Source organism: Egretta garzetta, unplaced genomic scaffold, assembly GCF_000687185.1.
Source record: "Egretta garzetta isolate BGI_Z169 unplaced genomic scaffold, ASM68718v1 scaffold259, whole genome shotgun sequence".
Classification (NCBI taxonomy): domain Eukaryota; kingdom Metazoa; phylum Chordata; class Aves; order Pelecaniformes; family Ardeidae; genus Egretta; species Egretta garzetta.
The window spans coordinates 1,893,991-1,917,144 of record NW_009260770.1 but is presented as its reverse complement, the minus strand read 5'-3'; the positions used below and the strand labels follow the sequence as shown (position 1 = coordinate 1,917,144).

Below are 23,154 nucleotides of genomic sequence, written 5' to 3'. Positions count from 1 at the left end.
AGCAGGACCTGGACAAGCTGGAGAGTTGGGTGGAGAGGAACCTGATGAAATTCAATAAGGGCAAGTGCTGAGTGCTGCACCTGGGGAGGTCGAACCCCATGCACCAGTACAGGCTGGGGGCTGACCTGCTGGAAAGCAGCTCTGCCGAGAGGGACCTGGCAGTCCTGGTGGATGACAAGCTCACCATGAGCCAGCAGTGTGCCCTTGTTGCCAAGAAGGCCAATGGTATCCTGGGGTGCATTAAGAGGAGTGTGGCCAGCAGGTCGAGGGAGGTTCTCCTCCCCCTCTACTCTGCCCTGGTGAGACCCCACCTGCAGTACTGTGTCCAGCTCTGGGCTCCCCAGTTCAAGAAAGATGAGGAACTCCTAGAAAGAGTCCAGAGGAGGGCAACTAGGATGATAAAGGGACTGGAGCATCTCCCTTACGAGGAAAAGCTGAGAGAGTTGGGCTTGTTCAGCCTGAAGAAGAGAGAAGACTGAGAGGGGACCTCATCAATACACACAAATATCTTAAGGGTGGAAGTCATGCGGACAGAGCCAGACTCTTTGCAGTGGTGTCCAGCGACAGGACAAGGGGCAATGGGTACAAACTGAAACCTAAGAGGTTTCAGTTGAATATGAGGAAAAACTTCTTTACTCTGAGGGTGACGGAGCACTGGAACAGGCTGCCCAGGGGGGCTGTGGAGTCTCCTTCTCTGGAGATATTCAAAGCCTGCCTGGATGAAGTCCTGTGTAACATGCTCTAGGAGAACCTGCTTTAGCAGGGGGGTTGGACTAGATGATCTCCCGAGGTCCCTTCCAACCCTTGCCATTCTGTGATTCTAAATGGTACCTTCCACTTCTAAAATTCTGTGAAAAAGCTGTGTCATGATATAGCTGCTGAATTATTTTTTTTCTTAATAATGGAGAATTGAATTAAATTAAATTGAAGACCCATGTAAACAACACTGTATTACAGTATGAAATTTTGAGAAAAACTGAGAATAGGCTATTATAATTACTTAAGTTATTACTACTTTTGCTTAATGCAATCTTATTTGCAGATTTGAGAACTTGGTCAGACATATCAATGCGACTTTGGATGTTCTTCCTGTTAAAGGGCCTCAGGGTCCTCCATTACCTGTAAAAACTGATGATCTGGTTCAGAATAAGTCAGACGCTCAACAGACTTGGGCTGTTAAACCTGAGTACTTGATTTTGACACCTCCTTCTATTAGTAAGTATTTTTTGAAGTTAATAAAATAACCATTCTAATATTAAAATAACTGTACTGCATACTATGTTTGTAATCATTTTGTATTAGTAAGTGTGGCTTGGCCAATAATTTTGTTGAAGTAGCTTTACATCTAAACAGAAAAATTGGTTTGAATGGTTTTGGTTAGTGTGCTCTGTGTGTATACATATATAATATGCACTGCATGCCTATGAAGATTTTAAAGCATTGTGAAGGTAAAAATAGGGCAGAAAATGCTTTTTTTTAATTGGTGCATCTCTGAATCTTGGGCACTTCTTTGAATTTTTGTGCGTGTTAGCTTTTTATAGCTTTTTTTGTTTTATATTACAGGTGGAACAGCGGATACTGGACATGTACAAATTGTCAACAATTCTAATAGGATGTTGGCATTTGAGCTTTCATGGCCAGCTCACTGCCTTACTATAACCCCACAACATGGAGTTATTGAACCAGAGTAAGTTTCTTTTAATAAGTTCCTTTACATGTGAAAGTGTGGTGAGGTTTTTGAGGAATTTAGTTAGCTTAGGAATTTAGTTTATTTAGGAATTTATTTTCGTTTGTTTATACTATACCCTGGAACTAACTGAAATAGCTTTTTGTCAGCTAACATACAAATCTAGCTTTTACATTTTAGGACCTTATTCTTTTATAGCTCTGTATAGAGGGAATGTTCTTCTGTCACCTACAGAGTTTAACTGGAGGCCAGGAATTTCCTGTGCCTGGCAATACTATTATTATTGCATACTTTTCTAGGAGCTGAATGGCCAACAAAGCTGAAGCTTTAAAAATCTTCTTTCACAGTAGTTTTTTCTTCAGAAATTACTTGCATGTTTAAAAATGGGAAGGACTTCTCTCTCCGCACTCCAGCCAAACAAAACAAAAAATAACAGTTCTTAAAGAATGCTTCTCTTCTGAGCACTTAGTGTTTTCTCTTGCGCATGTGCTGATATTCATCAGAACTTGCTTGTGGGTTTTTTTGTATTCTGTCAAAACTGGGTTTTGCTATTCAACCTTTTGCTTCTAATATCTGTAGGTAGAAAAAGAATGACAAGCCAGTGTCAGATCACCTGTGTCTTAATTAGCAGTATTTTGGAACAGTAGTCATAATATAACTGCATGTGTGTATGAGACTTTTCACGGATGTCTCCAAAGTCTTTCACAATGAAATGCTTGAAAGTTCTGACCACATCTTGTTTCTAAAATTATGAGATTTAAGGTCAGTTCAGAAAGGCTTTTAAGACCCTGTTATTAAACTGTTCTCACCTTAAAAAAAAAAAAAGTCTCATGTTCCACAAAAAATAGGGTTTTCTTTCTGCATTTTATTTAAGTAGTTGCTTTAACTTTTGTGGATATTTGTCCAAACAGATATTTTCTTTTCAGTCCTGTATCACTATGCAAGATGTGATACATTTAAACACTTAATTCCATATTCATGTAGATGTAAATTCTTGGATATTCTGCTGGGGATCTTTCATCACTAGTGAGAACAAAATAAAGAGGATTATCTGGAAGTGCTAGGTTATCTGCCACTCCTTGCAGATTCAGTCAGTGCCAAGAACAATGGTTTCAAAAAGAGAGCAGTGAACAACTTTCCATTAGCTGTGAAAGTAAGGACGTCTTGAGCATCTCATACCCTAGACTCAGGACTGTCTGTGGAATGATTTCTTAAAAAAAGGGAATTGAAGGCCTTCTGCAAGCAATTTTCTTGCACTGCGTAATTTTAAAACGTGTTCCCTTCACTGGAAAAGAATGAGCTGCAACCTCGTATGTTGGGTCCAAGTAAGTAGTCTGGACCAAGAACAGAGGCCTGCAAGTAGGAAACAGACCTGTAGGAACAGCTGACTTAAGCTCAGAAAGCTGCACTTGCCTGGTTTTCTACTTTTCATGACCATCTCCCTGCAGTGCCAAAAGCAGTCATCCTGTCAGGGCTGGAGCCAGCCAGAATCTTTTATACTGTGCACTGCGATGGCTTGAGTCAACAGAATTCTTGAGCTGATTTAAGCCAGGAAAGGAGAAAGTCTGGTTTCTCAGTGGTGGTGAAAGAAGGTCCTGAGATCAAACACTGTCTCTGCCATGCTAGAGGCAAGCAGACTACCCCCTGATTCACCTTGACTAAACACCTTCCATAGAATGAGCTAAAGGCAACCTCTAACCTGCCTGAATGTGGAATAGTAAAGTCCTGAGTCTCTACTGAATTTGGTAGCATTCATAGAGATTTTTCGTGTGGAGGTGAACTGAAACTAGCCTCTGGCATGTTGCTGTGCCTCAGTGTCAGGAGTTAAGTGCTGTAAGCAGATAAGTGCTGTGAAAGGAGTTGCACTTTTGGAGCAGGGGCTGTTGGAATCTCCAAAGGCTGCAAGAGCCGCCTTTGGAAAGTGTTTTTTCCCTAGGCTCTGCACCTTTCCATGGCAATGAAAGTACTGAGAGGGTAGTGTCTTTATGTTGAGCATGGTTATCTTGAGAGACATGTGGTTTCTGACCCCATGCAAGTTGGATTTGCATGAGAAGTTGACAGTAAATGTCAAAGGCAAGCTATTAGGAGGAAAGACAGTGTAATGGTTTGTGATGACAGACAGTGTGTGTACTTGGTAAATCATATTCTCATGAATGCAGCTTGTACGTGAGAGGGAGAACCATAAGTGAAAAGATTCTGAAAATTGCAGAGATTCAAAACAACCCCCCAATTCTTTAAGGAAATATCAGTATCCTGATTTAATATTTTAAGGCCATTAATATCTGTTACTTGAAGTTTGTCATAATATGACCATCTCTACAATGATTATGGAACTGACTTTCCTGTGGGGACTGATCTTGTTCTTACACTAAACTTTTCAAATGCTAAGTGCTGTGCTAATGACATATTAACTTAATTCTTCAGGTGTAACTCGAGTGCTTTTGCTAACATACAACCAGTTACCTTTACTTCAGTGATTTTGTGCTCATTTTTTAAATACTTCAGTGCTTACTTTCTCCCCTCCTTTATTTAAATGTCTCTAGTATAGAGTATGGAACATTGTAAATCAGACTTTATGTTCTCAATGGTCAAATTACTGTGTGATGCCATACCTGCTTCAAGAGAATTGACTTCAGTGTCCTCTACTGTAAATAACTATAAAAAAAGCATTGGTAACATTGAAAGACTTCTCGTTTTCCCCAGATCAGTTGTGCACAGGAGGAAGGAAAGCAAGCTGCTGCTTCTCTAAAAGTAGAATTAGTTTAAAAGATTCTTGAAATGCAATTTGTGCAGTTTACTTTGTTTGAACAGTACAATTCCCTTGTTGACTAGTATTGAAGCTTATTTTTCTGAAACATAGTTATAGGTCTGCTTTACATGGCCTGGCCAGTTGTATAGGTTAACAATAGGTAAGATTTACTTTTTCTCTGTAACCTCTTACACAACCATCAATGACAAGTTTAAGTGTGTTAGTGTTAAGCTTTTGACTACTAAAGCTAATATATTTGATAATATATTTGTTATCTGGATACCTTATATTTAACTATCTCTAGATCATCTTCGCTTACCTGCTATCTTAAAAGTGCATCTTTTTTTCAGGGGGGCTAGTGAGATCTGTTGTAGATCCTCATTCTAATATGAGGATCATGCTGATATCTTTTTCTTTTATTAGGAGCAGTACACTTATTCTGGTGAGTCCCAATCCATCACTTGCCACAAAACCTTCATTAATTCCTTGGAGCGGCCTTATCTATATCCATTGTGATAAGGGACAAAAGGTATGTGGCTTGAGAGGTGAGATCGCAACTGTTTATTTTACTTTGCTGGATAAGGTCTAGTAACGTTGCTAAAACTTTTTAAGTATGAGACAGTGGTTCTGTCAACTTCTATTATTCTCTCTAATTTTTAAAGTTCTCTTTAAAAAAAAAAAGAATAAATGTAGTTAAGGTGCTGTTTTGTAAATTGAGACTCTTAGTTCATTCATCTCTGATGAAATACTGTGATGTGAACACTTAACTGAATTGCCAACAACATTGCATCTGTATACCCACCACTGGCTTGTGCATCATTCTGTAAAATGCTAAATATATGTACTTACATGTACATATATAAAAGTAGTCTATACAATATTTAAAATAAAAAAGTTAAAGGAGGTTATTGGACAAGTCACTGTAGCTCCTTTTGAGCTCCCTTAAGCTAAACTTAACCTTTTGGCTGAAAAGTCTGTGAAAAAGAATGTCTAGAACAGGTTCTTGCTCTTCATGTATTTTAACCCAAGATTTTTCCCTGATTAAATTAAGGCATGTAAATATAATTTATGAAGTCAACAGTTTCTTTTTTCATCAGTGTAGAAGCAGAAAGACTTTGGTAATCTCCCCCACAGAAATAGACACTTTTTTTAAATTTTATTTTTACAGCCAGTATGTATTTTGGGTTAATGGTAACAATGCATGGAAAGAGAAATAAAAGACAGTTAAAGGATGAAATGGCATATCTACTTTCCTTCTTGATGGAGGAAGGTGAGGTATGATACAGAATTGGAAACTGCCTTAAAAAAAGCCCGAAACAAATAGGGAAGTTCTTGAAAAGAGCAAGTTGAGAAGATGAATACTGTACACATATTTAACTATGTTACGCTGTACAATATGAGAAAAGGATTTAAGAGAAAAAAACCTACTAGGACAAAAGTAGAGAATGTAGCAAAACCAATCAAATTGTAAGAGATCTGGTTGTTGATAATGCTTTTGCCATTTCTTTGCTACCTATCCAATTAAGCAAATAGTATGCCAAGATTTTACTAGCATTAACTGAAGTTTTTAGAAGTGCTAATTATGTAGCAGAAGTGAACTCGAAGCTCATTCTGTGAGGTAGCCCTCTTCCTGGTCTCTGCAAGCAGAGAATATTTTAAGAGTTGTCAATTAAATGTAACTAGTTTAAGTTATTATTCCTATTGAATTAAATTTTCTAGATAGCAAAGTTTCAGTAAATTTCCCTGTTCTCTTAAATTAGACTTGTCCTAAAATCTTTAAACTGTGTGAACTGAAGTTAGAGAGGACCTGGTGATTTAACATGAGACTCTTTCTTTGATGGAAGGTAAAGCTGAACAGCACTAGCTCTTACAGCTCAAGGAAATACAGCTAAATAGTTTGACTTGTTAATATATCAGTGTTCACTATTTAAATCTTCCTTTTTCTCCAAATTGTGCAAAAGTTTATTAAAGTGCAAATTCAAGAGGCGGTCGCACAGAGTGTGTCCGGAGCAGACTTTCCATCTAGAAGACGTGATACATGTACTCCACAGTCTGAAAGTCCTACTGTTCATGTGGCAAAGCCCCTCTCAGTGCTCCCTCTGACAAAAATGGAAATAAAGAACAGAACCGTTGTTTTTCCTAGAACAAGACCTGGCCACAGCTCAGGTAATATTGCTTACTTAGTGTTTGGAGGTTTTATTTACCATATAGTGTATTTGGGAACTTGAATGCCTTGACTTTGTTCTTTTAGTTTAAGTGTGATTGATCAGTTCCTCTCTTCTGATTTTAGTTTGAAATGGTACTCCTTGTGATGGAACTCTTTTCAGAATTTTTTTTTTCTTTTTTTTTTTCATTTTTTTCTTCTTATGCACTGTAGCCATACTTTTTCCCAGAGATAGGTTTGCATACAGACAGGTAAGTTGCCAATTTTTTAAGCAACTATGATGAATGCAACCATACTGTGCCTGGGCAAGGAGCGCACTATGAGGTTACTGTGTTTTGTTGAAGCTCTTTTGGATCAATGCACTTTTGTAGTAGGCTCATTCTCCTCATCTGTATATGTGTCCCTATGGTGTGAGATAAATCTGTCTGCATGTAGCAGAGAAATAAATGTTCTTCCTTAAGACAATAGGAATGTCAGCTATGAGTCTGGCGATCCTTGTCTTGTACTTAATGGTTGACAAGGACATTGTTGATAATGGATAATCCTCAGTCTGTACTTTTAATTCCAGTAATGCTTGTAATTCTCCAAATTACTGTAAGAAACTGTCATTCTGTTATCTAGATACCAGAATTTTTGGTAGTGCTTAGCTTTCTTTTCCTAGATAATGAGGATTTTTTTTTAATGATTCGCTGACAACTACATTTTTATTTAATAGACTTTAGAACTTTCAGGGCTTAATTTATTAATTATATTTGGGTTTTTTCACTACACCTGTGAAAGAGGAGTATAATACAATACTCCTTTCCTATCTTTATAAATGTCCCATATAATATATATCATACAATCATTTAGGTTGGAAAAAGACCTTCAAGACCATGAAGTCCGACCATTAACCTAACACTGCCATTCCCACTAAACCATGTCCCTAAGCATCTCCTCTAGATGTCTTTTAAATCCCTCCAGGGAGGGGGCCCCAACCCCTCCCCGGGGCAGCCCCTTCCAAGGCTTGACGACCCTTTCAGTGAAAAAATTTTTCTTAATGTCCAACCTAAACCTGCCCTGGTGCAACTTCAGGCCATTTCCCCTCATCCTATTGTCTGTTACCAGGGAGAAGAGACCAACACTCACCTCACTACAGCCTCCTTTCAGGTAGTTGTAGAGGGCGATAAGGTCTCCCTTCAGCCTCCTTTTCTCCAGGTTAAACAACCCCAATTCCCTCAGCTGCTCATAAAATTTGTGCTCCAGACCCCTCACCAGCTTTGTGGCTCTCCTCTGGACATACTCTGGCAATGCAACACCTTTCCTGAAGTGAGGGGCCCAAAACTGAACACAGTATTTGAGGTGAAGCCTCACCAGTGCGGCGTACAGGGGCACAATCACTGCTCCTGATGGCCACACTATCCCTGATACAAGCCAGGATGCCATTGGCCTTGGCCACCCGGGCACACTGCTGGCTCCTATTCAGCCAGCTGTCAACCAGTACCCTCAGGTCCTTTTCCGCCAGGCAGCTCTCCACCCACTCTGCCCCAGGCCTGTAGCGCTGCATGGGGTCCCAAGTGCAGGACCCAGCACTTGGCCTTGTTGAACCTCATACAGTTGGCCTTGGCCCATCGATCCAGCCTGTCCAGGTCCCTCTGCAGAGCCCTCCTCCCCTTGAGCAGATCAACACTCCCACCCAATTTGGTGTCATCTGCAAACTTATTGAGGGTGCACTCAATCCCCTCATTCGGATCATTGATAAAGATACTAGATAGAACTGGCCCCAAAACTGGTCCCTGGGGAACACCACTTGTGACCGGCTGCCAACTGCATTTAACTCCATTGACCACAACTCTCTGGGCTTGGCCATCCAGCCAGTTTTTTACCCAGCCAAGAGCATGCCTGTCTAAGCCATATGTAGCTAAACTTCCTGAAGTGCTACTCTAGAGATGATCTTACAAATGTCCTGTTGATTCTTGGCAAGAGGCACATTTCAAAGTGTGAAATATGCTTACTGATACTGTCAAAATTGGGATTTTCTGATAATGTCAGTAGTTGTTCTCCTTTTTGCAGGTCAAGTATAAGCTTTTTATCAAGGCTTCATATACATATATATATATGTATGCTGAGTAACAAATCTGTACTAGGATGAGAACAGATTTTATTTGATGCAACTTTATTTGATTGATCTTAAACTTGAATGATGTCTGTTTTCTCTGAACAGTCAGATAATATCTTGGGAGGCAGCTGGTTATCTTGTGGGGTTTTTTGGTATTTTTTTGTGTACTGGTATGTGAAGATACCTGCCAAAAATCTGAATGCAATGAACGGAGACTGTTGGAGGTGACAGATCTCTCTGCTATTTGTCATATTCTGGATTTATAAGAGGCTAACTTCTTACTACCGATAATACATTCACATAAAATTTTTTGATGTGTGTCAGGTTCTTTTAGAGGACTATCTATTCCTGATTTAGGGCTATTGAGGGTGAGATTTAGGTCTCGCATTGCTTCTTGTAAGCATCTTCAACATGATTCTTCACTAGAAGACTTTACTTCCAAATTTCTTTTGTATAAGCTTTCAAGAATTTTATGACATTGTGCTTTGTTTGAGTCTGCCTTTGGACTCATCATAGGAACTGAGCATTAAACTTCTGTGTGTCTTGAAACATAGTTTATGCGTAAACTCTTTCCACTAAAGACACTTGAACAAAAGACACTTAATGTATTAGTCTGATATTTCTCTTCTAGAGAGTTACCTGGAAATGGAGAATAAAGGAGATGAAAACGTGAAGTGGCATTTGTCATCTTTTGCACCACCCTATGTTAAAGTGAGTGAATGCTTGCATTGGTAGTTTTATGCAAATCTCTTGGGTGTTTTCCTTGTCTCTTGTTGCTGCTCTTGCTCTCTCCATCCTCTTAAGGAAGAATATATATTTGAGCATGAATTCAGTTACAAAGTTCCTTTCTGCATCTGTCCATATTGGGAAAATGTTTTACTCCTTTTTTTCCATCTTTAATGCGCTCCTTGACTGTGAATCAGTGCTCTGAGGGACAATTTCTCATTCACTTACTGGCTCATAGAGTTTGCTTGTGCTCATCCAGTATCCTTGTCCAGATAGTGTTAAGTAGTCAAGCATATGTGAAAGATTTGTGTCCCTTTTGGCTCCAGGATGCTAGACTTGCCTTGTTTTGAGACTTGTGCTGCTGGAACTACGCTGTACATGGTCTCTGTAGGTAATTTAAGTTAGGTCAAAGATATTTGAATTATACTGCTGTCGCCTGTTCAATTATTGTAGCTGTACCATTGATATTTATAAATGCTTCCCTCTTTTTTTGATAGTCTGAAATGCTATGATGGTCACTTTGATTTTATGCTAGAATTATTATGGTCTGTTGTCATGAAATGATGAAAAATGCTTATGTAGCATTCTTAGCTGTAGCCCAGAAGACTGAGTATGCCATGTTCCAGCCAGTGTACTACCTCTAAACTGGAAGTTGGTAGTCATGGTGACTTTTAGGGAGTCAATATTATTTGTTCACTTGAAAGCAGCTTGATTGGGTGTATTTTCTTCAGTCCTTTGCAAGGGTGGTGTGTGGGTGGGTGTACTGTGTGGGTTTGGTTGGTTGGTTTTTTTTCTTCTCCTTCTGAATCTGACTCATAATTTTATTTGCAGGATGTGGATGGAACTGGTTGTGTTTATAGGGTTACTTACTCCGCTTTCAGATGTTCCCGTGTTTCTGGTACACTTGAAGCTCATGGAGAAGAGAAGGTAAACTAACATTTATAAATATTTCAAGCATATTAGTTTATCTCAGTTGTAAAATAGGATCTTACATGAGAAATTCTCTGAAATAACAGTCGAATTTTTGAAGCTGGTCATACTTTATCTGGTAATGACAAAATTTTGGCCTTTCAAAATTGGATTCTGAGCGTATCAGGTAGTCAGTATCTACTTGCCACAGCTGTTATAGTGTCAACTGAGTTGATTCTAAGAATTCATGCAATCTGTAGTTTAGCTTTAACATGGTGGTGGTTTTGTGTTTTGTTTTGGTGGTTTTTTTTTAAGATAAATTATTCTAGAACAGAAAACTGTTTTTAAATGTTTTGTAAAAATCCACAAGAAAATCACAAATAATACTGGATTCTAATGAAACTGGTGTGAGAACCGGTTTCCCTTCCTTAGAAGCAGTCCTGTAATACTTGTTGAAGAACAGTTGTCGGTTCCTAAAGTTGATTTAATTTGACTTGCAATTTTATCGTCTGGCCAGTAGAGGGTTTCATAACCACAAATATAAAGCACATCCAAGGACATACTCAATGGGTTTCCATGGGGTTTTTGTCCCTCACCTTCTCCCTCGATGCTACTTCAATTCTATCTGTACATGTTCGTGAACACCTATTGTTTTAATCATTATGGATTATTAGGACATTCCTTAACTACATTATTTCTATGATGATACTATTTGTAATCTATTTACAAGACATAAAAAACTTACTCCTGTCCAGTTTCATAGTTATTTCATAATATTGAAAAACATTATTTTAATTTAAACAATTGTCTTTGCCTTAGCGATCCTAGTTCAGGCCTATTTGAATAACATTTACATTATTGGCATGTCAGGCTGTTGGCTGGAGCTGATAAGGTACAGTGCTACTGTGATTTGCTGTTTTTTGCAGTGGGTATGATAATATTTGTTGTAGTGATTTATTCTAATCTGCTGCTCCCCTTCTCTTTCTTCCCAGAACCTCAACTCTGAAAACAATGCAAACTTAGTCTTGAATTAACCTGGTACCGCACTATACAGAAACAAACTTTTGTTACATAGGTGACCCTTAAGGATGATCAAATGCATAGTCTACAAGTTGGTTTAAATTTCAGGCCTTCTAGTAACTGTGGCACAGTGTGCTTCCAGACTTGGAGCTGGAGGAGTACAGTTGTTCACAGCTTAGCTGACAGATGAAGGAAGGTATTGCTGTTTTTCAGCTGCCTGTATTTCCCCTCCTAGTCCCCTTCTCCATTTTACTAATAGAAATAGTTGTGGAAGCACATGCTGACTTTGCTTAAAGCAGATTAGCTGAACTCAAATTTTGTTCAAGATTGCTTGCACAACCTTTTTCATCAGAACTTTCTCTCCTGTGGGCAAAGGAGGATGAGCTGTATTGGTTTTTGCAAGATCATCTGTGTGTGGAATGTATGTTCTGTAGTGTGTAAGTTTTTTGCTGGCTTAACTGTAACTTTGTGTAGGTAAAATTATGAAGATGTATAGATTATTTTAATAAGCTTCTGCAAAATTTTTCTCTTGTTTTGGTAGGTTGCTGTAATCTTTTTACCTAGAGATAAAGGGGATTACTCCCAGTTCTGGGACCTTGAGTGTCACCCTGTTGAAAAACCAAGTTGGAAACACAAATTAAGATTTCAGCTTTCTGGAGCTGTGAGTATATAAAGGCTAAAAACGCTGTTCTGAGCACAAATTTTTTATAAGATCTTAATTTTACTATACAGTACTCTTTCTGATATGCACTGGTGTATTCTGGAAAAAAACCCAAACCCTGCTGATATTTTTATTGGACTAAACTGTACTGGTTTTCTTATGTTACAGAAATACCTTTTTCATCTTGCTTATGTGATAATGATAATCTTTTGCCATTTAAGATGTAAAATTTTATTTTGCTTAGAGAGAATAGAGACAAACTTGCCTTTTGTGGGAATTGTTTCTGTAGATGCATATTTGTTTGTATCAGTCACTAAGTAGATTTGTTTTATTTTTGCAAATAAATAGCAAAGTAACTGACCTTTGCTATAATTTGTAACTTAATGCAATATTGGAATTTTCAAATATCTGTATTGGAAATATAGTTGTGTCTCTGATAGAATCTGAGTATTTTATCAGAGTAACAACATAGTTGGAGGTGATTTTTGAGATTTGTATGTGGGAGCAGTTAGGTTTGAGCTCTCCTTAGCTCTGTTCTTCCTCAGCTCTAACTTTAATGGTGAGGCTTGGAAGGAGGGGTTTGGGTGTTAGAACTGATCTTCTGTGCTCTCTCTCCTTACCTTGCTTTTAATCCCTACCTCACCATCCACACAAGAGAAGTCTGCATAGGACAGAGAATCTATTACTATTAGGAAGAATTAATTCTGATGATTAATTGAGCTGAATGTGAAGAGGTTTGTATATTCGGTATTGTGATTGCTATATATGCTTTGCTGTCCCCTCTCGGGAGTTCGACTTGATTTTTCTAAGAAGCCCAGATAAGATTTGGTATCTTTCTTTAGAGTACCAAGCCTGTTTCTGTAGTGAGAATCTTTTTTTACCCTTCTTGCCAGGGCACCTTACCTTTTATTTTGTAGGGTCCTTGTTCTTCTCAGTAGTTAATTGTGTTGAAAAGGGGACTTGTTAAAAAAGTGTATGTTAAATTACTTATAATTTTGGCATGAAGAATGAGACCTGTGTAATGTTTGGTTTAGGAGGGTTTATTCAGCTTTCATCTAATCCTTTGAAGATAATTTTCCTTAAAATGAGGAGAACATCTATGTCATTTGTCTCTTTAAAGCTGGTTGAAATTGAGAGAAAATGAATTCTTTATCAGAAATCTAGAGTTTTGAAGAATTCTATTCTTAAAACGTGACTAGTTGTCAGAGTTGTGTAAATCTTTGAGCGGCACAACTTGACATTAATGTTTTTGAACGACCGTGTCAGATTTGTTCCTCTTGATTTTTTTTCAAAGCTGTTAACAATTAGATCTTTCTAGCATCTCTTTGTGCATACAGGAAAAAATTTGTAGAAAATATGTGAAATGTGTCATGATCATTTTAAAAAAGCTGATAGGGAAATACTTGTTTATCAGGTAGGTAAGGAACTATACATCTGTTTGGAAGCGGGGTCAACATAGAACCTTTGCTTACATTGTTGCGGCTTTTTAATCAGATCTACTTTTAGTCGAAAAGACAAGTCAGTTATGATCTATTATGTCCCAGTGATCAAGAGTTCAGACTGTGTTACTACAACTTTGAAAGGGACTTGGATCCTGCTGGGTTTGCCGAGGCGGAGAGGGCTATGGCTGTGGTTAATGTGACTTTTGACAGAATGAAGTGGGAAGACTGACTGACTGTCATTCAGAGTGATTGAGTTGTATTTATTTATAGTACCACTTCAAAAGAAAGGAAAAATTTGGGAGAGCTCAGGAAAGAACTAAAAGAACAAGGTGAAGTTAGGAAAATCAGTGGCGCTTTCCACTTTCATTTTTTTCCTGAAAAACCAATTAACTGTCATTTTGATTATGCTCTGCATGCGTTTGCAGTCCCCACTACTGGAAACCATAGTCAGGAGCTCAGAAGATCATGTCTCCAAAACTGATCCCAGAGACAAAGAAAGGAGGGATTCTACATGTGCTTTGCAGCCCCAACCTCTCAGTACTGGCTATTCAGGCTTAGTTTTTTTCTTTTCCTGAGAAGCATTTGTTAGGCTGCTATCAGGTATTGTTCTAAGATCACTGAGCTACAAATGAGTATCACCATTGTGCACAGAAGTCTTGGATTGGTATTTCAGTCTAATTATTGGACCCATCTGGGTGAAATGGGGAACTAGCAAGAGCCTGCCAGAAGGCTGAGGCAGCACCTAAGTTCTGATTGCTCCTTTAGCACGTATAATGTTGAGGACTGCATAAAGAATCCCTGCTGTTACTACAAATGTTAAGTGCATACCATTTTTTTTTAATTTACATGGTTTATGCACTTCAGCTGTCTAACCATGTAACTTTTAAATGTATCATTTGCAGCAAACTGAGCTGAACTTCTTAACACAAAATGTACTGCTGAGGGTCCTGATTTGGTTGTTATTATCAGCAGTACAAAGCTTCATCTTCTTTGGGTATCCCAGAAGTGAGACGAGGAAAAATCTTTTTAAACTCTGTAAGCAGAATAATTCCAATTTTAAAGCTAAACAAATTTCTGTACTCCTGAGGTTGCTTTGGAACAACAGCACTCAGATGTAACCATTTGGGCACTGTTGATGGACTGCTTTCATTTGAAACATAAAAAGTCAGTATGGGCTATGATAAAAGCATGCAGTACTTCAAGACTCCCTTATAAAGACTGGGGGAACTTCTGGTTGTTTTCCATAATGTGCCTTATTCCCATGCAGTAAACTTGCCTTATTGATAAATTAGAATTTGAATGATAACACTGAGGCATGACACCCATCATTTTTCACTACATGGAAATTAAAAGCTCTTGAAACAAGATACATGTACAAATCCTTTCTTGTCTTTATATATTGGGTTCTACTGTGGTTCATGGGTTATTTGCAACTGAAAAATACTCTTTAAAATTAAGATTTTTTTTTTTTTTGGCTGCTGCTATTTCTGACAGACTGATTAGCAGTTCTTTCAATAGAAGAAATGAATGTCTAAAAGACAAGTTTGTCATAGCAGCTCTATTGAAGATGAATATTTTTTTAATCTTACCTGCGTAAGGGAATCAAATGCTTGTCTAAAACGTCAGCACCATTTCAAAAATTGAGATAATTTTATAAGTGTAGGAGGTTCTTTTGGTTCTTTAACTTTATTCAAGATGCTGTGACCCAGGGGCCTCCAAACAGTATCTGGCTAGATTTGTTAAACAATGTAGAATTGGAAGTTGGCTATTTGGTGAAGTATTCCCTTAAGGTGATCTGGTTTCCTTGTGTTAGAGTACACTGAATGGGGGTCCTGACGACGGTAAATATTTTGGCCTAGTTTCTGAATGTGACAATTATCATATAAGGCATTATGAGATTCTGTTTCTTTGGAGAGACCTTTCTTTGAGAAGGATGTATTGTTCATAATACAACATTATTACAAAGCTTTTTGCAGTTGTGAGAATTCAAACTATAATGATGACTTACGCCTGCCTTCTTTCTGAGCAGTTGTTTAGCAGAGTGCTGTTCCTGAGGCATATGGGCAGAATACCTGCAGAGGAACTGGGTTTTTGTTTTGGCTTCTAGTAAAATCTTCGTTGCTAGCAGCCTTCTTGAGATTCCACCTGCACTGCTAGTTTGTTGTGAACTGGCTTGTAACAAATAAAGTATTCATAAGACACAGAAGCCTTCTAAAGTATTCCTCCTAAATAATTGCTTCTGTCTCAATGATCCAGACTCTAGTGTTTGTGAAAGATTAAATAAAAAGTCTTGGATTGGGTAAGGGAAATTACTTGAATACTTAAATACTTTTGAATGCAAAGTTTAAAGGCTTCTCTATTTTTGCTAATAGGGTACTAAAACAGAAAATGAAACTTCAATTGTGAAAGCTTCTGCAAGTGCCCTCACAAAAACTGAGCTTCCAGTTATACCAGAAATTAATGTTTACACTGAAGCACGTACAATTAAAGCAGGGTATGTATGAACAAAACTTGAAATGAGAGAGTCTGCAACTGGGTAAAAGGGGGGAAACACCCCACCCCCGACTCCACAAACAAAACCTTTATTACCATTAGGACAGCTATGTGGTGGAACAGGCTGCACAGAGAGGTTGTGCAGTCTCTGTCCTTGAAGGTTTTTGGGATCTGACTAGACAAAGCCCTGAGCAGCCTGGTCTGACCTCACAGCTGACCCTGACTGGAGCAAGAGGTTGAACTAGAGAACTGAGTCTCTTCTGATCTGAATTATCCTATGATTCTATGTTAAAGAGCAAACAGCTGCAAAAAACAGACTTGCTGAAACTCTTCATTTGGGTTTCTAAGTTGCCTAACTGTGATTTGCTGTTGTAAATAAACTGGTATCAGCAATAGCATCTTGTGTATACTTTTCATATGCTCCCCTTTTGGAGAATGTGGAACTGTAAAGTCACTTCTGAGAACACCAGTGTACTGCATGTCTTAACCTTGCTGTTCTTCAGTCTTGATTTCCAGTTCTTTTACTATGGGGTGATGTGAATATGGCAGGGGAGTAAAATCTTTTGGTTAAACATGGCATCTCTGAGAAGAGGCTAGTTCTGTAGTAAAGCATATGGCGGAAAAATTCAGATTGTGAAAGTATGTATAAGTAAATGTACATATATTTATGCCATGGTGATGCTTTCATTATTCTTTCTGGCTAAAAGGTATTGCCTATAAAATTTAAGGTGAGAGAGTTGATGTCTTCAGGACCTTTTCGTTTTAATGATTTAGTCTCAGAAAATACACCTGTTATCTTGAAGTATGAAAATAATATATCCAGACCATATAAGTAGGAAATCTTACTATGTTAATATCTTAAATCCCTTTTTTCAAATCAGACAAAATGAGATAACTCGAGGGGTATATGCACCAGAAGACCTGTACACTTTTCCTCCAACTAGAGTTGGGGAATCCTGCACATTAAAGGTCAACTTGCGGAATAATTCCTTTACAACTCACTTGGTAAGTTTGACAGACTTTATTTTAAATACAGTTTCATAGGTCCTTCCGGCAGTTCAACGGCACTGTTTTTTTAACTCAACAGGAGATTGCAATAGTATAAGTCTTGGTTTGTTAGTTTAAAAAAATCAATATTATATTTGAAGAATTTTGTTTTCCTGTAATTTTTCTCTTTTCTTTTGTCTGAATCACTGAGTGTATTTGTAATATATCTGCAACTGAAAAAATAATATATTATTGTTTGCATAGATTTTTTTATTATCCCAATTTATTTATTTTATTTTTTAATTTCATTAAAATATTGAGATGTGAATTTTTCTTATTATGCACAAATGTGGTCATGCTTTATTTTTAAACCCTGGGTCTGTGTAAAGCTGTATTGGTAAGTGATCTGATTTATCTTAAGCATGCCATAAATTGAATATGATAGGCTTAGATATAGTGTGCTTTTAAGCATTTTGTATTAAATTGCAGCTGAAATTTGTAAGTCCCAGAGAGCCTTTCTACATCAAGCACTCGAAATACTCTCTAAGGTGAGTAATGCATATGCTAACATTCTCTCTTAACAAAAAAGTTAAACAAGTAATTCAGTAAGATAAATATCTTCTCCCTGTGTACAGTGCTAAAATGTAGATATAAATATCCAACATTCTGGCTGTCTAGTTAAAGGCGCTTTTTTTTTTTTTCCTAAGCTGTACTCTGTAATCTTGGTTAGAAGCAGAATGAGCCCACACAGTTATTTCTGCATCTGCCAATTTCTACCCTGCAAATTGTTTCTAACAGTGCTGCTGCTTTTAATGCTAAGCCTAATGCTTCATTTAACCATTTGGCATGCTGTGCACAATCAAGTCATTCCTTCCATTTATATTTTCTGCACAACAGACCAAGCAAATTGCCTTCATCATGCTTCTAATTTGACAAACCTGCAGAGCTGCATCAAAGATTCTCTGCAAATACAAGGTTTGAGCAGCCAGTGGAATTGCCTGGTCATACCAAGTATTTCAGCATATTACTTGCATAAAAGGAATTTTCAAGTTGGTGATAACAGTCCCTCAAAATAAACACAGTCAACTTTAGAGTTCATTACAACAGATACTTGACAGTCCTATTAGTCATCTCTTCAAGAAGTATAGCATCTCATGTGCTTAACAGTGGGACTGTCAGGAAGACAGAAATGCAACCATTTCATTAACAGTCATACAGCATACATTCTTGGTGTTTAAACAGGTCCCTGTTTTAAAGGTGGGGAAACTAAGGATATGCAGAAAAGAAATTGTGAGCAAAATCCTAAATGGAACTATATACTCTACCTCCTAATCTAGTTTTGTTTCTGCCAATGATACTTAGCGTTTATTGTAAAGACACGATGGTGTTAGCCACACGTATTCAAGGTATTCTTAAGGCCGCTTTTCAGTGTAAAGTGTTATAACTCCACTTAGGCATGTGTTCCAGTGTTTCGGTTTAACTGGCATCTTTTTATTAAATATCACATCAGACGGCACAGAAGGGCTTTTTATGGAGGCAATGACCAAGATAAAAATCTATCCAAATAGAGATGACTAGCTAGATCTGTCTGAGGCTGCACAGCTGCAGACAAAAGACAGGATGACTTGATTGTCCCTGGAAAAAAAGATTAGTAACTTCACTGGAAGACACTTGGATATTTGAAAAATATTCTTGGGTAATGCCATAAAAGCTATTTGGTATATTTTCTGTGAGAGATGATAAACTCTTATTGCTTTTATCCAAAGTAGAGTTAACAAGTTTAAAATTCAGTCTACCATTTCTAAAGGTTATCAACTGAATATACTGCACTTCCCAATAACATTCGACAACCTTTTTTCTAGTAACTTTGGCTGTTTTTTCTCCAGTTGTAAATACTGGCCTTTTCTAGCTTTTTAAAAGTTCATTTACCTGAAGTCAACATAGCGCTCTGAAGAAGCTCTCCCATTGAAGAGCAAAGCGCAGAACAATTACTTGACTTGGATAGATGCTTTTTTAAAAGTGTTAAAAGAACTTCTTTAAATGGCTTTCATTTGAGAACAGCATCAAGAATAGTTTCAAGAAAGCCAGCGTTAACTGTTTCCATCTAAATGAGGTTAACTGGACATCTTACAAAGTAGTGTTCAAAAGTAATTGGATAAGAAAACTGTTTGCAGGAACTTGGAATATTAGTCTGTAAATAAGAGTGTAAAAATACAAAGTATCACCTACCTATATTTTTGGACCAAAAAAGTGTCATGTAGTAAACATGGTCTGTTGCATGCTCTTCACTTTGAGGGCCAAATTTGAAAGCAGCCCTGTGTAATCAAGTTTTAAATCTGGATGACGGAATTACAAATTTGTTTTTGTACTTAGTATCAGGTTTTAAACTGAAGCAGGGTAGGTTTAGACTGGATATAAGGAAGAAATTCTTTACAATGAGGGTGGTGAAACACTGGAATGCGTTGCCCAGAGAGGTGGTGGAGCCCCCATCTCTGGGAACAGTCAAGACCGGGTTAGATGGGGCTCTGAGCAGCCTGATCCAGTTACAGGTGTCCCTGCCCACTGCAGGGACCTCTAGGGGTCCCTTCCAACCCAGAACATTCTATGATTCTATGATTCTGACCTTCAGAAGTTGGTATAGTGGCTTAGCAGTTCTTGTTCAATTGGTTATGTGATCACAGGTACCAATACGTAGCACTGCTGTTTCCTTTACCGCACTTTGCTCAGTTGAAAAAGGTAATGGGCTTTACCCAAATATGGTATCTTGCAACAAAACTGTAGCAACAACAACAAAAAAAAGAAATTTTAATAATCTTCACCAAATATCTTAAAGTCTATATTTTGGTTTTTAACCACAGAGATGTCACTTAGCTAGTAATGTAAGTCCTGCAAAGAATGGGTGGGAAATAATTCTGTCTTGAATTTGCATTCAGAAGAGGAGTTCTATTTGTTGACAGAGTAGAATTTTTTTTTTTTACTGCAGAGTACCTTTAACAAGATGACTCTTAAGCGATAAAAACATATGGATAAAACACTAGAAAACGCTTGACTTTTTAAAAAACCTTTGGCTAAGTTCTGTTTCTGGAAGGACTACCAGGTTATGCCTACCTAAAAAAAGTATGAAAATTAAGGTGTTTCTATTCTGTTGCCTTCAGAAGCCATCTGAAATAAGTTGATTACAGGGTAGTATGTATTTCAGATATTACTAAAAGATAAAACTGGTTTTTGCCTGACTAATTATTTTTGTTTCCAGTAGCCACCATTCTGAGTGTCAGGAGTCGCTATTCATTGATGACAGATCTGGTTACTACATCTTAGATGCAGCTTAACCATGCTGTTCCTTTTAAACTTACGTATGGTTGCTGTTGTGTTTAGAAAACTACAGTATTAGTTTATCTATGAAGTAGGCTTCAGACATACCTGACTTCTCAGAAATACTGCTTGAAACTGATCCAACAACCTCTAAAGGCCATATAGTATTCATAGACTAATTGATTTGCAGGCATGGTTAAAGGTTTCAAGTAAAGTAAAATTTTTTGTTAAGAAAAAAACCCAGTTAATTGCAGGGAAATTCTGGTTGTCCTGACACTATTCTTCTTGATTGATTTCTGGCTACTGTACTTCAGAAAAATCCTCCAGGTTGCTTCATTTCTAAGAATACTTATGCTGTGTAGTAGCTGGAGTCTGAACTTTTCCATTTTGTTAGTTGAAGAAAATGAAAATAGCCTCTTTCCTTTGGATTAGGAAGAATTCAAGTGTGAGCCTTATCCTGATTGTGAGAAATCAACTGACTGCTACAAAACAAAGTGTCGTGACTAATTCTGCTTTTAGAGAAGAACAATAATATGTACAGCACCAACCAAATGGACATCTGAATATAGAGGTCAAATGGAATGTAATATAGCTGTCACGTGCTAAGAAACTGTGCTCTGCCTCAGTATCACTGAGGTCATATAGTATGTATTCTGGAAATTTTTGACAGCCAGATGTGGCCATCTCTTTAAAGAAATGATACATGATTTACTGTTAAGTTTATGATAGTACAAGTTTGAGTTTGGTTATATTGTTCTCTTTAAGTAAGTGTTAGAATATGTAAGGAAGCATACCTTTATTATTTTGGAGATGATGATATAGACTTGTGCATCCCTCCTGACTTTCTACTGAATTTACTTCTATTTTTGTAAATTCTCAGGTGGCCTGGTTGTATGCAGCTTCAGACTATTCTTACTAAAATTTGTGTTTTCTGATATAATGCATCTGTTACAGATTAAATAGTCATACTGATGTTCTTAATTTATAAAATGGATTTTTTAAAACAAAGCTGAGAAAATATCTTCATTCCATATATTATAGATGGATAAAGAGACAGAGCATACCTGGTTTGTTATACAAAACTTGGCAATCACGTATGAGACAGGAAACCCTGATCTGGCTGTACTCCTTTGTTGTATTGTTAATTGTAGTTCAGTACTACATAATCAGTGCTTTAGTTTTGTATTAATCCAATTAAAGAAATAGAGTAGCATACCAGTCTTTATTCTGAAAGTATGTACTCTTAAGTTACTTGATTGACCAGGGTCTGTTTTTTTTAAAAAAAAAAATAAAAAAAAAATCAAAATACATTTCCTAGCGTAACTATTTTAGTGCTAAGGATGGTACTAAACAAATGAGGCTGGTATCACGCTTATATGTAGGGCCAATATTATGATTTCCAAATGTAGGAGAAGGGTAAGAGCACAGCCTGGTTATGATAGGTTGGATTAGTGTAGAAGAACAGAGTATGAAAAGGTAGGAACAAAATAAGAAAAAATAGGGGAAAAATAAGCACATGCCAGAGGATGTTGGATAATACTAAATACTGTTTCGGGAGAAAACTGAAGCTACCATAAAAGAAAACAAAGCTGTCTTTTCTTTCTTTGTCTTACCAAGTGATGCTGTTCACTTTTCCTTATTCCAATATGTGGCTGTTACTGTTACCTGTCTGTTAGTGCTGGAGATTTCTGTTGGATGCCATGGAATCCAATAGGTTGCCACTCAGCATTTCCAGCTTGTTGTTTGTATAGCTTATATTTTTCAAAATGTTCACTCTAGGCTTTTGGCAATTAGGACAGCCACTCATTACATTTGGTGTGCTTTTATGCAAACTGAATAGAGGAGGAATTATATAACCTAAAAAGGTATAATGTAAGATCTTTAAAACACTGTTTGAGGATGGGTATATTGACTTGTAAGGATTCAGCAAAATATTTCTTAATGTGGAGGCAATTAGAAGTAATTGAAATCATTTTACTAGCTTCAAATTGTTGGAATTTCCAAAAGAATTGGAAATTTTAGTGTACTTGTCATGTGACTTCTGAAGGGAAGAAATGTCATAATTTTGCTCTAAATATAGTTTATGCACTGTCAAAAATATTGCAAAGAGGCAGACCAAACTTACCTAGGTAAACTAGAAGCAATAATGTATTGTAGTACTTTGTATTAGCAGTGGGAAAGAATGACCTGTATAATGAAAGTCCCTCAGAAGAATAATAGATAATCAAATCTGTAAAAATAAACTTGATGATCCAGTGCACATCCAATATACTGTTTTGGTGAAAATCAAAACTAGACAAGAATTTCTCTATCTGGTAGGATTTACTTATTTATTAACAATGAATATGCACACGATTGCCTTTTTACAGATCCCATCATTACATCAATGTGCCAGTCCAGTTCAAGCCAAAGGCAGAAGGAAAATTTGAAGGTCTCTTCGTTGTGCTGACGACCATATGTGGTTCAGTTAATATTCGGCTATGTGGTAAAGCTATTGCAAAAAAATAGTCAGAATAGTTTTACTGTTTATAATCATGTATAACAGTTTATGCCATTTAAAATATTCAAAGATTTGCTACTACATTTCCATACTAACGTCCTACTTGTTTTGCCCTGCGATGCTGCTTTTGATGGAAAGTCTTCTGTAAGATGAATTATGGTGCTTGTTTTACAAATCTGTTTTCATAGTAAAAACACTGAGAAATAACATTGTATGTTTTAAGGTTATCATGTTCTAATTTATGTTTCTGCACTTTTGTTGAAAAGGGAAGTTTTCTATTTTTGCATTTATTAGGAATAGCTGGATACTGATATATTTTATTTTAAGAATTGTAAATACAGAAATAAAATCTATGTGTTAACAGTTGATTCTACCTGATTTCTGTCTTTGGTTAGAGGATTCCTTG

General features: G+C 37.2%; 1 protein-coding gene across 1 annotated transcript in view; it reads left to right on the top strand.

The window, feature by feature from the left end:
• Nucleotides 1-22,756, top strand: part of CEP192 (centrosomal protein 192) — an 80,241-nt gene extending 57,485 nt beyond the window's left edge. The window contains exons 34-44 of the mRNA XM_035901632.1: nucleotides 1,043-1,215; nucleotides 1,564-1,687; nucleotides 4,860-4,965; nucleotides 6,398-6,602; nucleotides 9,330-9,409; nucleotides 10,256-10,351; nucleotides 11,895-12,014; nucleotides 15,829-15,950; nucleotides 16,831-16,954; nucleotides 17,426-17,484; nucleotides 22,618-22,756. Of these exons, the coding sequence (XP_035757525.1) occupies nucleotides 1,043-1,215; nucleotides 1,564-1,687; nucleotides 4,860-4,965; nucleotides 6,398-6,602; nucleotides 9,330-9,409; nucleotides 10,256-10,351; nucleotides 11,895-12,014; nucleotides 15,829-15,950; nucleotides 16,831-16,954; nucleotides 17,426-17,484; nucleotides 22,618-22,756 (1,348 nt within the window). The remainder of the gene's footprint in view (nucleotides 1-1,042; nucleotides 1,216-1,563; nucleotides 1,688-4,859; nucleotides 4,966-6,397; nucleotides 6,603-9,329; nucleotides 9,410-10,255; nucleotides 10,352-11,894; nucleotides 12,015-15,828; nucleotides 15,951-16,830; nucleotides 16,955-17,425; nucleotides 17,485-22,617) is intronic.
• Nucleotides 22,757-23,154: the final 398 nt, after the last annotated feature.